The sequence below is a fragment of the Lagopus muta genome, chromosome 8 (genome assembly GCF_023343835.1).
Source record: "Lagopus muta isolate bLagMut1 chromosome 8, bLagMut1 primary, whole genome shotgun sequence".
Taxonomy (NCBI): Eukaryota; Metazoa; Chordata; class Aves; order Galliformes; family Phasianidae; genus Lagopus; species Lagopus muta.
This window is the reverse complement of record NC_064440.1, coordinates 15,827,765-15,845,433: the sequence shown is the minus strand read 5'-3', so window position 1 is coordinate 15,845,433 and position 17,669 is coordinate 15,827,765. Positions and strand designations below refer to the sequence as shown.

Here is a 17,669-nt window from a genome sequence, read left to right as displayed (position 1 = left end):
CACAGTAACCTTTCCTGGGACCAAGGTCAGGCTGACAGGCCTGTAGTTCCCTGGATCCTCTTCGCGATTTGTCATGTAGTTGGGAGTCATCTTGGCAAGCTTTCAGTCCTCTGGAACCTAACTTGTTGCCTAGGAACTCCGATAGATGATGGAAAGCAGCTTGGCTATCATTTCTATCAGCTCCCTCAGCACCCTTGGGTAGATGCTATCCAGCCCCATGGACTTGTAGCAGTCCAGGTGAAGTATTAAGTCTCTAACAGTTTCCACCTGAAGGACAGGTGGTTTATTCTTCTCCCCATCCAAGACTCCCAGGTCAGTGCACAGGGTACCCCAAGAATAACTAGTCCAATTTTTAAAGATAGATGTAAATAAGGCTTTGAGAACCTAAGCCTTTTCCTTATCCTCAGTGGTCACACTCCCTGCCACGTCTAGTGAAGGATGGATAGAAAGTAAGAGATGGAAATTGGCATCACAAATGGATTAGAAGGCAGAGTTAATCTTTTCACAATCAGTGAGAGAGGAGTGCTGGGGTACAAGCAAGCTGTGAAGGGCTTTATAGGCAGGAGAAGCATGATTTGCTCAATGCTTTTAAAAAGGGAGAATTAGAGAGGCTTACCAGAGAAGAGTTACAGAGTCACAGGCATTGTTTACATCCAGAGGGTAGTGTGAGACATTGGCAGAGAAATAGAATTAGATCTTGTTTTGGACAGAAGAATCAAAGCTATAGAGAAGGAGAGAGGTGGAAATTTATATACAGTGAGACTTTGCAGATGTATGTTTTGGCAATGAGATTTATAATCTGGGGGAAAAATAAGCTGGAGAAGGGGTAAGATGGATTCTTCAAAGCTTTTAAGGAAATGTATATTGGTGGAATCTGCCAAAACAGCAGAACTTGGAAATGTATGCTGCAGCTTTTTTTAAAAAAAAAAATAAGGTAATACTATCATTAAGAATAATCTATCTATCTTAGAATCTATCTCTATCTCTATGGCTAGATGTACATTACCTGCCAATGACTGCATTTTGCATTCATTCTGTGTAAGCAAAATCCTGAGTATTTAATTACCGAAACTATGTCAGAACTTTACAAATTGTTATCCTCATTCTACTATGTAGGTAATGGTTGAGAATTAAGCTTTAGGGAAAATTTAAAGGTTGGTTGATTATTTGGCACTTCAATGCATAAAATAATAAACTCGTGCACTTGAATAATCCAAGTGAGTTAAATGCAGTTTGTACATGTTTTGGGAGTTCTCAAGGCCTTTCACATATGAGATGTATAGCAATAGGTTTGATGTACATCTTGTTATCTATCTAGTATAACTCTTTTTGCATGTCTAGGCTGGTAAGAGTAAAATGATAAAATAGATTAGAAGATAGATTAATTGCACTGAGAAACTATTACGAACAATTTCTTTTTTCTCAGAGGAAATGCTAGCGACAAAATATGCATTGTGGTGGTCTCCAAGTGGAAAATACTTAGCATATGTACAATTTAATGATTCTGACATACCAGTAATTGAATATTCATATTTTGGTGAGGAACAGTACCCAAGAAAAATAATTATCCCATATCCCAAGGTATGTTTATCATTCTTTGACTTACTTTCTGTTGAGAAATATGTTACAATAACTATAAAATTAGTTGTGCTTAAAAAATGTTTGTATTACAGTGCTTAAATACATTGTGGCCTAAATTAATGAATGAAAGCAAACGTAAGCCAAATTATAAAAAGATATAGGCACACTCAAAACTATACATATTAAATAGTGTTAGTGAAATAAACAGAATTCCTCATGTAAGTAAAAGGTATATAGGAAAGAGCATGTTTGCATGGTCAAGCCTTTTTTTCAATTCAGTTTACTTTCTGTGATGTATTAACTGTGGAGTTGTTATTTTCCAATACGGTATGTCAACTAGGAGACATTTTTTTAATTGTTTTTGTGAAATAAAAGGTATGACAGATTCAGTTTATTTGCAGGCTACATAGTGTGCTTTGTTCTCAAGGGCTTGGGATTCTACCAGTTTTTTAGTGCCAAACTTAAGGCAAGAACCTCTTGGTTTTGCCTTTTTCACCACGTACAAACTCTATGACTCATCATCTTTGTATGACTACAAGTGATCATGTTAATGTGTTTTAACAAGGTCTCATTTGTCAGCCAAGTTTTGTTGCAAAATGTAGGGTGTACTGCAGAGATCCACGCTGCAAATACAACTCTGGTTCACATCAAGCATTATGTTTTAGTACAGAAAGGCACAGAATTGGACTGTTCAAAAGGTTTTCTTCTTTATTTATATAATGGAGCAAAATTAAATAACTACTTCTGTAGGGTCACGTACAAGATCTTATAAGATCACATTTGAAATGTGGTACTCAACTGAATAAATATTTTGTATCCTATTTTCTATCCCACAAAAGCTGTTGTCATTTTCCTAGATCTGAATTTTATCTACATTTGAATAACCTCATACATTTTTTTTGAAGGCTGGTGCTAAAAATCCTACTGTTAAAGTGTTTATTGTAGACACTATTAACATTGAAGCATTTGGTCCTAAAGAGGTTCCAGTTCCTGCAGTGATCGCATCAAGGTATTGTGCCCTCAAAATGTGTCATCAGAGTATTTTAAAAAAATTTTGTCTGCTTGTTTTATATGCTTGAAACTCTGAATTGTTTTGTTAACAGTGGAGTGCCATATTAATCTCACAGATGCATCAGAAGATAAATATATATATATACACACTGATTATGTGTGCTCATATGATATGTTGTTACAAAGAACAAAAAAAATTCCTGATAGAATAGAAGATTTGCTGTTGTCTTCCACAGAGCAAAATGGGGTTTATAGCCTATAGCAATTTTTCTATGTTCCTGCTCTTTAATAATCATTCTTTCTCTTTCATTTATTTTTTTAGTGATCATTATTTTACTTGGCTTACTTGGGTAACAGATAATCGAGTTGGTGTGCAGTGGCTAAAGAGAATCCAGAATTTTTCAGTCTTAGCTATTTGTGACGTCAAAGAAAATTCAAACACTTGGGTCTGTCCAGAGGTAATAAAGTTGGAAATATATACATTGCTGGAATTAGCATGTGCTACTTTCTGTTGAATTGTCCTATTTTAACATCTACTCATTGTGCACAAATTGCTCTGATTTACTCAAAAAGTATATTTAATATTTCAATGACTTTAGGAAAGTAATTTTATTTTCCAGTGTTTGATCACATTCATCTTTCAGCTAATAAAGATAACCTCTTCAATATTGTAAATGCTGTTTGAATGAAGAATGAAAAAATTCTAATGGCAACAGCAGAAAAATCACCAAAATATATTTTTAGTGAGGTTCAAGTAACAAAGCAATAAAAATAACAAGAGTGTATTGACTAGCTTTCAAAATTGTTGCTCAGTTCCTTCTTGCCTCTTCATTTTCAAAAGTGGAATCATATAGCATACTTGATTATAATCTTCTGTATAACTTATATGTTATAGGCTTATGGTTTGTTGACATAGCCTTTCTATTCCTCTATAATAAAACAATAGTTAAAAATTTGAAAGGAAGCTGAGCTCCTGTTCTTTCAAAGCTTTTATTGATTCCACGGAGAAATAACTAGAGTTCATCAGGACAAAATATATATTTATGGCAGTATTTGATGTCTTTCTTAAGTCATTGCTCCTGTGTATGAGTACATTAATGCTGAATCTATATCTCACCTCAAAATCATTCACATTTTAATAATTGTTAAAACATAGTATTAAGGAGTATAAAAAATAAATAAAGAAATCTAGAATTTTAGCACAATTCACCAAACAACTTAAAGCAAGTAACCAGTTTAATTTGTGTCAGTAGGACTATCTATGTGTTTAAAATTTAGCATGTGCTTAATTGCTTTGCTGGAACCAGACCAGAACAATTAATATCTTGCAGGACTGTGTTCATGATCCTTGTTTAATTGCATTTCTCCATGAAACTTTATTTATGGAATCACTACTGACGTTTCTATAATTCTATATTTATACAGTGATACAATGCTTTTATCACATTAAAGTTTGCACAAATGGCCAATTGGAGGAGTGTGAACAGATGGGAGTGCTGCATTAGCTCTATTTGCTGTTAGGAAGTGTATCTCTGTGCGTTTACATCAGCAAAAGTAGTTTTCTTGTTGATTTCAGATTAAATTGAGACTAATGTACAATAAATGTACTAGGCTTTATGTACTTGAAATTAATAACAAAATATAATCCACAGGATGTTCCTAAAGTGCTGATTCATCAAAAATATTCATGTGTTCGAGTTCTTTTTGTTGTGAATAAACCAGAGAAACAACTATGACTTCAGTGGAATTATTTCTGTGAGTTAAAGCTAGGCATGTAAATATGTGTTTGTAAAACTGGGGTTTACTATAAATATGCCAAGTCTCTAAATTCTGCAAATGCTTTAATAACAGAAAAATCCCACAGAGGCCATGGAACTACTCATATGAGGGAAGTTAAATATATTCTTTATGTATTATGTAATCAGGATGTGAACCTTAATTTGAACTAAGACAAATCTATGGTGCAGATATAAAATAATACTTCTCTTTTTTCTTATCTTAATAAGAAAAAAGTCCATCTACTAAATGAATGGCTCATTGGAGCCCTTGCAAAGTACTAAACAGAATTCTAAGGAGCAAGCACCTACAATGCTCACTTGAATAAGCCAGTTTGCAGGGTGTAGGGTTGGAAGGGAAAAAGTAAAATTCTGAATGTTAATAAGATTTTGTTGAGAACAACACATATAAAACATATTCTTTAGAAGCAAAATTGCTGAACTTAATTTTTTCTGTGAAGAAATATTTTATTAAATGACAAAAATATAAAGCAGAGCTTGCAAGGAAACTAAAGAAATGCATTTATAGAATGCAAGTGTTGAATCACTTGCTCCATTCTGCAAGAACTCTTTAATAAAAGGACTCTTCAATAAAAAAAATCGTAGGAAAACATTGAATATGTTTTTTGCAACTTTGTAAGTAAAACAGACACATATATAAGCACCTCTAAGAAGGAGGCACTGATCCACTTATACTCGGCATAACACTTTATAAAAAAAATCATATTCAAGAATGTTACGGGGAGTTAAAACTAGATTAATTTATATTCATCATCTCAAAATGTTATAATCTGGGCTGTTTTTGCTAACTGTGTCATTTTCGTCAGTCTTCAATTCTTGTAAGTACCTTTTGTTAGATTTTAAGAAGTGATGAAAATCAGGCTTTTAAATGCCCCTTAGACAGAGTAACAAAAGTGGAGAGCCTCAGATTTCTCTGTACCATACTAGCTCGGGTTATTTTACGCTGTGTGGATATGAAATAGTTTCAAATACAAATACTCGTGTTACCTTACTTCAGTGGGACTGCTGATGCAGCCATCTCTGCTATTGCACTGCAGACTAAGAAAATAACCGTAGCAAGTATTCTAAAATTTTCTTTTAGAGGAGGTGGTAGACTTTTTAGGTGAAGCTTTTAAATCTAGTTTAATTTAATCTAATCATGATCTGATTATTTTTTAGTGTACAAGCTTCTTTAAGAGTGTACATTTGATTTTGTTTTTCAGAATCAACAGCACATAGAGGAGAGTCAAACAGGATGGGCAGGCGGAGTAGGTTTTCTTGTGCTCTGCTTTCATTTAATGGGAACTTCTGCATCTTCATGGTGATGTTTTGAATGACAAAGCACTATTTGGAGTCACACAATGCTACTGCCTCAAACCTATTACACAGTAATACACAGACATGGTTTATGATGTTTTATGTTTTGTGAGGCACAGTAGTTGGTTGCCAGCTTTCTGAGATTAAAAATGTGTTAATTCTTATGTTACTCTCAGGCAGATAAAGTTAACAGAATTTAATATAGGGAATTACATGCTCTGCCTAAAGATCCTGCAGTTGACTTAACTAAGAGCCACAGTTTTCAGCATGCCTCCCTTTAAGAGGTTATTTTTTTTTTTTTTGAGTAAAAATTACACATCTAAATGGAGTAGCCCTTTGGCCCCTTTCCTTTTTTCACCTCTTCTGTAGAGGTTGTAATGACAGGTTTTTAATACAATTAGTGAAATTGTACGCAAGCATAAATTCCTGCTTTAGCCTTTATGGGATTTCCAAGATTAGAGATATTAGAAGCTGACTTAGGGATAATTTAACTTTTGGTCACAGTTTCTAATTGAGTCTGTGTTAGTATTATTCATATCCACTCAGGAGTGTTTGGTGCAGTTTGAAGTTTTTACAAGTCATTGTCCTCATAATTTTGAAAATAAAACAGTTGCAGTAACTGGCTGACAGTCTAAGTAAAGCAGTGATGGGTTGAAAGGAAGTAAAATCTGAATGGTTTTATCTGCAATAATCTGTTCTTAAACATTAGTATAGTAATATGGGAAAGACTGGATACTGATTTCACTCTGTGTCATTTTTGTTCATTGAATTGGCTAAACTCTATGATTTGTAGGATTCCAATCTGGCACTGTTTACAAATATTAGTTTCATTCAGAATTTTTTTTTTTTTTTAAATCACCTCTAAATATTCTGATGTAACTGCAGATCATTTGGTGTATACAAATTATTCCATTCTGCAAGTAAAGATCCTGTATTTGTGGGCAACTTTAGGTATTAGTGTTACCAATTTAAAAAAGCTTACATGACAGATTATAAATTGTAATTCACTAAATAAGAGTGCATATCATAGATGAACATTTCTCTGAAGTTAATTGTTACACCTGAACTTTTGAAATAGAGTCCTGTTATTTTTAGTTTTTAGACTATAACCTGTTAAACAGCTTGGACATTCTTTCTTTCCTCTCATCTCATCTACCATGTTCTTTTGTTTCAGTTCTTTGTTTCTGCACCATATTTTACCTCAGACAGCAGTTCATACTACAAAATTTTTAGTGACAAAAATGGTTATAAGCACATACATTACATCAATGGTTCTGTGGTAAGTCAATTAAAGTTTTCTACCTTAATATACCGTGAATTTATGAAATAATTTTACTGTATTCAGTGACTTATATATTTTGCCACACAGGAGAATGCAATCCAAATTACAAGTGGAGAATGGGAGGCAATTTATATTTTTAGAGTAACAAATGATGCAATGTAAGTACCACTGAGAAGAGTATAGGTTATGAGTATTTTGTCAATAGAAGTAATACTTATTCATTTGACACATACCAGCCATTTGTCAACTCATCAAGTTATAACTACCTATAAATATATTGCATCCAACTGAGTGCATTCACAACAAATTCATAGGCAAAGGCATTGTGCAGGTTTGCAGACTTGGTTTATTTTTGGTAGATTTTTTGCAAATAGCCCTCAACCTTTCAGATTGTTATCAGTCACCCATTTAAAGAGAGTCTTATCTAGGATTGCTTAATTTTAAGTATTTGATTAACCTATCTACAAATAGAAATTATTTCAGTTTTATTTCATTGCATTTGAAATGTGGTCTCTCATTTGGTTCACGATACAGTTAGATGTATCTTACACAATTGAGGTAATTATCTTTTGAGAATTAAGACAGAACTCTTATTTATATGGTGTATTTATTACCCAATGAGAGTTTGAGCAAAGATTTACTAAGATGAAGTGCATGTAAGCTTAGTTTAATCTTCTATCATGAGCAGCAATCTGAGAAAGTGTAAGTTAACTTCCAAGACATCTTTTTGTCTTCATGCTGGTTCACAGATAATCAGTTTATGGATTATCTATTAACATTTAAATTAATTCACAGTTTCTACTCAAGCAATGAATTTGAAGGCTATCCAGGAAGAAGAAATATTTACAAGTAAGTGTTATCAATGTTGAATTAATGATACTAGGTGATGGGTGTGGATTTTTCAATAACAGAATTCTGTTTCAAAATGTTTAAAGTACAATTTATCAAGCTGTTTTAATTAAATCATGGCCTTTTTATATCTGAGAATCAAGAAATACCATCTAAAGTTTAAATATGCTGATAGGAAAAAAATAAGAAAAAGGGAAAACATTTATTTTTAAAAGGAACTGTTTTCCAAGTACGCTGTTCCAGCATGTGAGGCAGACACACAGAAAGTTAGTTGTAGCAAAATTAATAATTGTTGTATTTTGTTTTTCTCCTAGAATTAGTATTGGGAGTAAGCCTATCAGAAAACTGTGCATTACTTGCAATTTACGGAAAGAGAGATGCCAGTATTATACAGCGAGGTTCAGTGAGCGCTCTAAGTATTATGCCTTGATCTGTTATGGTATGTATAGCCTGGGAACAAACATAAAACCAATTATTCTGCCAGATATATCAAAACCATAGTTAGTAACTGTTAGTGCAAACAATGTCCCGAGGAATCATAGAAATTTCACTGTAACCAAAAATTTTTCTACATTTTTTTTCCACATTTAAAAGCCTTGGATTATTTTTTTTTTTCAGAAAATACAAATATTTTTACTTTTATAAATTTTTCCTCAAAGGCTTGGGATTGATAGAATTAAAAACAAATATTTGAAAATATTCTATGGCACAAAACAGTTTTGAAGTTGACTCATCAAAGTTATTCTTGCAGTAACAAGAGCAGGATTTTGAAAAAGATTGATTTCCTATGTATATAATCAAAGGTAGCTCTGAGAAACCATTACAATGTGTTCCCCAATTGAAATGATCAAAATCTGTCAGCTACAAAAAATGCTGGATACTTGCTACTTGAAAACATTTTTTTAGTAAGAGAAAGTATAAATAAAATAAACAAAATTCAATTCATAAAAATGTGTGATTATTGAAACCACTAATAACAGAGAAGCATGAGTAATGAGTTCATCCATCTTAATCTAAGTACAGTGAAGTTACAGCCTAAAAAAAGCAGGGGAAAAACTATCCAAGATTTTCCTTTTGCATTCGTTATATAATGTTTACTGTTCTTCTCTGAATGATTAGCTGAACAGTTTTTAGGACCTGTGTTAAGCAGAAGACCAAATGTGGCTAATAACAATACCTTTCAATCATTCTTCCACAAAACAGTCTGTGAGGTCATCACCATATGAAAGCCAGTCACCTTCACAAATATAATGTGACATGTTCTCAAAAGAATGATTCACAATGTTAGTTCCACAGTCACCTTATGTAATCGCATCTCAGGTATTAACTAGATGTCACTTCATCTCTATGGAGGAAAAGTTTGCCAATAGATTCGAAGTTACTTCTATTATGTTTGCGAAGCAATACAGGTGTATTATGTATGTCTACACACGTTACCTTATGTATTTTGTGCAGTAAAAACTAGAATTCTATTCAATAGATGAGATTTAGAACAGTATTGATTGTATTCAGCTCTTTAATTCCTGACAGTAACCAACAGTAACGTAATCTATACTTTATCACCAAATTCTGGCTTCAAACTATAAATGATCTTCCTTTCATTACTATGACAGGTCCTGGGATTCCTATTTCTACTCTTTTTGAGAATGAGAGTGATAGAGGTACTGAAAATACTCTGCCTATTTCTAGACAATTAATTGTATTTCTTATTGATATTCACTGTTCAGATCCTCTAATGTAGCACTTAGGATTGTGACCAAAAAGCCTCTCATATTGTATATGTATAAGTGTTATAAAAATATCTACTGTCTTTCTAATTTTATTAATTAGCAAAATCCTAACACTCAGGAATACAGTGATGTATTTATTTTCATTTCTGACCGTAAGAAATTTATGACATCCTTTTATCTGTTCATATGTTATAGATGAAATCAATATAGGCATCTCTTTGTCTATCAAATTTTAAGTCAAACTTTGTAGAATACTTCGTTCTGACTTCAAAACTGTATGTTTTTATAGCTCAAGATTTTCTGATTTTTTTTTCATGAAGCAGTTCTACCAGAAGCCCATGCAATAGGCTTCAGTGTAGTACTTAGAGTTCATACTTTGGGATACTGTACTGTACTAATTAGAATTTGGGTGGTCTTCAGCCATTAGCAGATACTAGGGAAGAGTGAAAGTTTTTGCAGAAGAATTGTGAAAAATATCCATTCAAATAACTGTTTCAGAGCAGATGTAATTATCTGTACAGAACTGAAACTCCAGCAAGAAATATTCTGACCTCCCCAACTACTAGTTCCCTCCCCTCCCCTCCCCGGTCTTGTTTACCAAGAGCCCATAATATCTCTCTTCCTTATGAAAATTGGAATTGCATGAAATGCAGCAAAGTTCCTAGCCATAGTTATGCATTTCTCCACCTCTCTGCAGAAGAGAACAGAGAACAGAAACTAATAATACCCAGTGAATTCATAATATATAGCTCAGTACTAGAAACTAGCTGAATTATTAATAGTGACTTTAAAATGATAAAACAGTAAATTGTGCCTCAAACAAAGTAAAAAATAAAATACCACGGAGAAAAAAAAACAAAACAAAACAAAGAAAAGCAAGCAATGAAGCTTGCTAAGAGTGCAGCAATCCAGTAATAAGGACAACTATATGGTATGTCTAGTGTCTTTGTGGGGATATACAATAAGGTAGTTAAGTGTAGGTTTGATTCAGCCCCATAAGTAACCAAATATTCTGTGTTAGCCCAGAAACAAGATATTCACAAATGTACATGGGCTTAACGATACTGCCCAAGAGTCTCAGAGTCTAAACTGACAATACTGTGATAAGCAGGAAAGGAGGTGCTGCAAGAGAAAAACTTTCTCCTAACATCCAGAACTCTATTATTCACAGCTAGTGTGTGAAATTATTTGCATTGCAAAATATGTATCCTATAAAAAATTAAGGAATATTTGTGCACTGCAACCCTGTGCCTTGCTTTTATTTAGCTATTTGATCAAACCCAAATTGAACTAAGCAGATTTCATTATTCTGCTTGTAAACTGTCACAGATTTTCTTATTGTTCAAATAATACAAAACATATCTTATTTAACAAAGAGAAATTAACAAATAAGCTAATTAATAATTTGGACAATTATTTTCCTTAGAGCTCAGAATATTAGAAGACAATCAGGAATTGCAGTCTGCTTTGCAAGAGATCATACTGCCAAAAGAAGAAATTAATAAACTTGAAGTGGATGGTATAAGTAAGAATTATACATTTTTGTTATATTTTTTATTCCTAACTTTTTTATTATGCCTTCATTTTGTTATAATGAGTATAATCTTTTTTGTAGATCAAACTTATTAGCATGTTAGATTGGAAATCTGACCACCATTCTGCCTTTTGTGACAGTGACCTGTCTGTTCCTCAGTGTATACATAAATAAAACAAAATTTAAAACACATTTCTTCTTCATGATGCAATTAAAAAAAAAATCAGCAATATTGCTGTAGTGTTTAAATATCACATAAAAACATCATAATATGGTGGTAATAAAAAATGAAACATAAACTGCCATTTATATGTTATATTGACTTGCATACACTGTTGTTTTCCTTAGTAAATTTACGAATAATATTCCATTGTAGTGAATCATTATAATGTTTCCAAAACTCATTTCTCAAAATCTTAATAACAGTTATACTCCTAGTTGTGTATTTTTAGACACCAGGAAAACTAGAAACCTAGTTAAAGTCATAACTTTATACATAACATAATTTAAATAATAAAAATGGGCACTTTTTTTTTTCAAAATTATTTTTAAACAGTTCAACATAAACAATTACTTGTATGAATTTTGTGGTTTACCTTTTATGCACTCTGTAATTTGTGCTGATTCATTTTCTATTACTATTTCATTAGTATTTCATCGAACCGGATTGTGCTTAGAGAAATCATTGTAACCATTAGTGATATAACTTTGATACGTCTCTTCTAGCTTTGTGGTACAAAATGCTTATACCTCCACAATTTGATAGATCCAAGAAGTACCCACTGCTTATTCAAGTGTATGTAAGAATTTATTTCTTTCAATTTTACTGTTCTGTCATAAAAATACTCATTATAATTTAGGGAAATCTAAAATATTTGCAGTATTTTGTAATGCAAAAGAAAAACTATAACTATTTTGTTTTTATTTTGCTTGTTTGTTTAATATATTTCTGGTGTAGAAATTCAACTTAAGGGAAATCAATGAGGTTTTCTTATCATAGCAAGGGTTAGTTCCTTAGTGAAAGAAAAGGAATAAAGGCACATCATTTATTGCTTGGATTTCCTAGTTCAGTTGCCGCTTCTATTTATCCTGAAGCAATTTGAGTGTATTGATTTCAGATTTGTTGATATGGAACATATAAGAGCTTTTCTTACAAGCGGTCAAAAAAAACCCTAATCCTTTGACGATCCAAAGGCCCAACAAAGCTAAATATGTTTGGCTGAAACTTAGAGCAGAAGATGAAGTGAATTATGTCATAGAGGTCACATGATAACTTGTGTTAGATCATTGTCGTAAATAGTGTTTCCATATACTGCTCAGCTATGTGGGGTGTGTTCAGCCAATAGTTCCTACTGTACATGATATTCAGAGGTCTAGTAACGACCAAAAAGCTTAAGACTTCTGTTGTTTTTTGTTTGTTAATGTGTAATACGTGTGAGGATCAAATTAGTGATAGGTGGACAGTTGGACTGGATGATCTTGTAGGTGTTTTCCAACCTTGGTGACTCTATGAAATCATGGGGGGGGGGTAAGAATCAAAAAGTGCTGTCACACCTAATTTCTATACCCAATGAATTTGGAAGTAATTAAAAATTGAAACATAGCTCTTCTAAAGATTCCCCTTAGGATGGATACCTGATGTCATGCCCCTTCGTCTCAGCTAAAACAAATGGAACTTGCCTTAGGCATAAGACATTAAGGATTTAAATTAATTTTAGAAAGTAAAATTACATGAATACATGAAAATGCTAATAGTACTGTTTCTGTCTACTGAACTCTCTAAACCACAGTCATTTAGCAAAATACTTGTAGAGAAAATATAAGTCATACTTATCTATAGTCCTGTATCTGGTATTCATTTGTAAATCTGAGTTGAAAATGTCTTACCTTCTAGGTATGGAGGACCATGCAGTCAGAATGTAAAACACACATTTAGCATTAGCTGGATAACCTATCTTGCAAGCAAAGAGGGAATTATTGTTGCTTTAGTAGATGGCAGAGGAACAGCTTATCAAGGTGACAAGATTTTGCATGCAGTTTATCGAAGACTAGGAGTCTATGAAGTTGAGGACCAAATTTCAGCAGTGAAGTAAGTAGAATGTCTCCCAATAAAATCGTTGTACTTACACAACTACAAAAAGCGTGGAAAAAAAGATAGTTTAAATGTACTCCTGCACCTTTCTTCTGGAAAGCTTGAAGTCTCCAGGAAATAAATGTAAAACTTGTAGAAATAAAATACTAGTGAGGTATTTGGTGTCAATTTGGTTTTGTGTGGTGTACTACATCCACTACCAAATATGTATTTGGATCTCAGCACTTTCATTTTGTAAGGGCAACATCAGAGGCCTAAGGAAGTATGAGCATCAGTGGTGAGAGGTAAGCTAATGTATTTTCCACTACCCTGAAGTCTTCCCTGTAGGGGAAATCTACCTCTACCATCATAGAAATTAGCTAAAGATCCCATGATTTTAGCCAGTGGTGGACCATAGTTTTTAGCTAAAAGTCAAACATAAAAAAACTGAATCCTGACTCTGGCTTTTTCATAACTTCTTTTCCAAGCCATCTTAAAATACTTATAAAAATCAGAAAGTATCTGAGCTCCTCCAGTAGTAGCTGTTCCCCACAATTTACACCCCTGCACAGAAATACTTAAGAGGTTCCTAACGGGAAACAAGTCCTTAAGCAGAGATTTTGCAGGGGAGAGAAAGCTGAGATTTTGTAAAGTGAGTGTGTCTGTTAACTTAACAGATGCAGTAGCACTGTTGAAGTGAACATTTAAAGAATTGTTTAGTTTGAACCTTACAAGAATAGGAGAGTAAGAATGTTAGTACAAAAATAAGAAATTTATTCTTTGTTTTGATCTTGAATTTGTCCTATCAGAGCATGGATAAAATTCCAGGTATTTAATAATATTTCCCTAGTTAATGGGCCCAGTAGTAACAGTAGTTAGAAATTGGATATAAAAGTCCAGGATCCCACTGCCTTTTCTACCTGCTTGAGAACACTTCCTGCATTCATAAATGTATGTGAGGAGGATGTCTGTTCCTGCTTTGTGATAATTCCTTTTCCACCTCAATGATATAAACACATAATTATTGTTTTCAGTGATAAGTGAAACAGAATTTCTGTTTATCATGCTAAGTTTTTCAATGTAATACATAATTTTATTGTATTTCTTGAATCTTTTAGCAGCAACAACATGTTTAAAGAGAGAGAAATTAGTCCAAATTGTCACTTGGAATAAAATGCCAGAGATGGAGGGAATCTGATTCTGCAGTTGCAGAATTTGCTGAGACAAGCTGTGAAAAAATGACCTCAGATTTCACACCTCCCAACTTTCTGTCAGCACCTAGGTTAAATTTTTATTCAGTTAAATGCATTGCATTCCATCTTCCTGATCTAACACATGGTTTAAGATGCAAGATTTTTAGAGAAAATCAATCATATACTCTAGTGGGAAGATCTTGGAGGGGCTTTTACTATAGGAGGAACCCCATGGGTTAAGACAGCAATGTAACAAAGCTGAATCACTTTTTGGCTCACCTAATTTGGTTCCACCCAGACTGCACTGGATATTTTAGGTATTGCCTGTCATTTGTGCTTGCCCTAGTAAAATAAGGCTAACAGCTGCTGATGTATCTCCTGGGATATATCTGAACCCAATTTTATCTCTTTCTGTCTTGACCCAACATTTTCCTTAATGTATGAAGCTTAATTTGGAGAGTCAGGGCATTATATCCAGGTAGACATTAGGTATTGAAAACAACTTTTTTTTTTTTTTTTTTTACAAGATGATAGTTGTGTAGAGTCCTCATTTTATCCTCTGGAGCAAAAAATATTATGCAAATAAACTATTCATTTTTGCTATTTTTATTCATTGAAGAAAAGATTTTCCTTTCCTCTGAAATGTCTGCTAGTCAAATGCTTTGTAGAAATCAGATACGCTATGTTGATTGTCAATTTGCTGAAATTGGCATGATGTTTGAAAAAAGTGAGAAAAATATTTTTTGCTAATTCAGTATAGTATTAACATTCTTGTTTTGCAATAATACATTTATTTCTATCTCTTTTTTTTCCACAGGAAATTCATAGAAATGGGTTTTATTGATGAGAAACGAATAGCAATATGGGGCTGGGTAAGTGGTTTATCTTTTTATATTCATTTATCTGGAAATAATCCTGTAATGTAATTGCATATAGTTCTTCCTTATTCCTCTCTAGAAAAGAGTTGGCCTAAGATAACTATAGGGGCAGCCACACAGCCCCCTTATAGAAATTTTTAAGTTTTTTAGGCTCAACTGTTCATCATTTATATCTAGCTAAAGAATGCACAAACATTACTGGAACCCTGATTCCTAGACTGCTTAGTGTCTGCAGCGTAACAGAGAATTGCAGGAGAGCAATGATAAACAATGCCTAAGGGTATTGTGGATTAGGGACAGTACTGTGAGGAATGACAAAAGGGATTGGAAGCCAGACATGTTATCCACCTTTTCTCACTCTCCAGGTAAATCAATATTGATTAACCAGCAGTAACAGGCAAGTTTACAAAATGAACTGTTATGATAGCCACTCATTAACACTTTCTAATACTTTTCTCTTTATATATGTTCATTTTTTTCTGATTATTGTTTAGAAAGACCTTGTATTTTATTTTTTTACTGTTTGTCTTTTCCAGAAGATTTATATCAGATCCATTCAAAATCAAAATGTAAATCCTCTGTGTACTTAAAGCAAAATACTTAGTTTGAAATTAATATACGAGTTTGATCTGGAGAACAAAATGGTGCTTCACAGTAGTTTTAAACTATCTCTGATTTCTTCCCAGTCCTATGGTGGATATGTAACTTCTCTGGCACTTGGATCTGGCAGTGGAGTATTTAAATGTGGAATAGCTGTGGCTCCTGTTTCCAGCTGGGAATATTATGGTAAGGAAACTTGTCATAAAAGCTGACTTGGAAAGAGATGCGGCATTTAATGACTTTCTAAATGAATTCATTGCAAGAGAATGGCAATATGAAACCTAAAGGCAGTGCAATTACCTAAACACTAAACTCTTAAGACCTTAAGTTTAACATTTTCCTTACTGAAAATAACAGACTGCAATTGACAGTTTGAGACCGATTTTGTCACAATTCCAAATGCACATCTGTAAGTGTTAGGGTGTAAAGCCCTCTCAGTAAACCACCATACTTTGGAGTGATCTTCCTGAAAAAAATCCTGTTAAAATTGTATCACTGAGTTCAGAAACAGCTGAACTGTTTTTATACCTGTGTTGTAGTCACAGTACACTCCAACTTCATCTGAAAATGAAATCTGTCAGGAATGACTATCAATGATGATTGCAAGGCTATTTTCAAAAAAGTAGAGAAAAAGAGAGGAACACATTTATGTCTGAATTCCTATTTTTGATTTTTATTTGGATTTTTGTCAGCCACACCCCTGCTGTTGTGTTATAAGCCATATTTTTCTTAACTTTTACTGACTAAGACTCCAAACTGTTTTGAAGAATCTCTGGGAGTATAATCTGAGGGCCGTACTGTGCGAATAAAGCAGATGCATACTCATACTTGCAGACCTGCTATCTTTTGGCATGGCATAAAGGAACCTTAGTGTAAAAAAGAATCATGCCATGCATGTTTTCAGTGAGGAAAATGTAGCACTTTGAACACATTTACTTAGCATATGGTCGTTTGCTAAGAAGTCTTGGTTATGAGAAAAAATTTTGGTTAAATGGAAAGGATTGCTTCCCTTACTGCTAGAACAGACATTCCTTGTATTTATGGTGTTTTGCAAACAAAGGGGAAAACATTTGTATGACACAGGAAGCATAGTCTTCATGTTTTCACTGGCATGAATGTTTTTTGAAGACATCTTCGCTCATGATCACAAAATTATTTCTAGAATGCAGGCATTAGGCACTATTTTTGCAAAAGTCTCACTTTAGTTGAGTTTTCAAGGGATTATTAAGGAGTCTTTCTAAAAGCGCATTTGAAAATCTAGGCAGGCAGAGGTACTCCCAAAGGAAGGAAGAAAGGAAGCAGAACAAAGTCATTAGTCATTAATTTTGGCAAACAGAACACGTTAATATTGGTGAACTATGTTAGGGGCAAAACTACAGGATGCTACATATCTGAGACTCCAAGAAGAGTTGTAATGTCAGAGGATGTACTGGCTTATAAATTTAGTACTGCTTTCTTTTAGATGCATAGGTTAGTTTGGAGCATAATTTTTTTCTAAAAACTTCCCGCTCACCTCCTTTTTCTGTCAGTTAATATAGCAGCTGAACGATTATAAGGCAAATTGCATTTAGGGACAATGTATATTTAAAACATTAAATATGTGACTGCTCAATCTCTCTCTTTTTTTCTTCAGTAATTGACAAGCTGAATCTTCCACTTAGTCATTGTAACACTATTCTTGCTGACCTCAGTGGACTTGTTGTAGCTATACTGGTAGAAGATAGAGGAGAATTTGGCTCAAAATGCTGTAGAAATGCCAGCCATTCAAAAAGAGTTTATTTTATTGAAAACTCAAGCCCAATATGGTTGTTTGACACTGTGTTGACAACAGATATTGCACATTTTCTG

At 33.4% G+C, this 17,669-nt stretch overlaps 1 protein-coding gene across 3 annotated transcripts in view; it reads left to right on the top strand.

Annotated features, from left to right (window-relative positions):
- The window catches only part of LOC125697193 (fibroblast activation protein alpha), a 40,261-nt gene that overhangs the window by 14,263 nt on the left and 8,329 nt on the right, over nt 1-17,669 (top strand). For 2 of the 3 annotated variants that reach the window (XM_048954030.1, XM_048954028.1), the window contains 14 exons: nt 1,427-1,581; nt 2,487-2,590; nt 2,915-3,050; nt 5,591-5,635; nt 6,859-6,963; nt 7,054-7,124; nt 7,762-7,815; nt 8,130-8,254; nt 9,429-9,476; nt 10,972-11,070; nt 11,806-11,875; nt 12,974-13,168; nt 15,161-15,215; nt 15,908-16,007. In XM_048954030.1, the coding sequence (XP_048809987.1) occupies nt 1,427-1,581; nt 2,487-2,590; nt 2,915-3,050; nt 5,591-5,635; nt 6,859-6,963; nt 7,054-7,124; nt 7,762-7,815; nt 8,130-8,254; nt 9,429-9,476; nt 10,972-11,070; nt 11,806-11,875; nt 12,974-13,168; nt 15,161-15,215; nt 15,908-16,007 (1,362 nt within the window). The remainder of the gene's footprint in view (nt 1-1,426; nt 1,582-2,486; nt 2,591-2,914; nt 3,051-5,590; nt 5,636-6,858; nt 6,964-7,053; nt 7,125-7,761; nt 7,816-8,129; nt 8,255-9,428; nt 9,477-10,971; nt 11,071-11,805; nt 11,876-12,973; nt 13,169-15,160; nt 15,216-15,907; nt 16,008-17,669) is intronic. The other variant, XM_048954029.1, reaches the window with a different exon arrangement.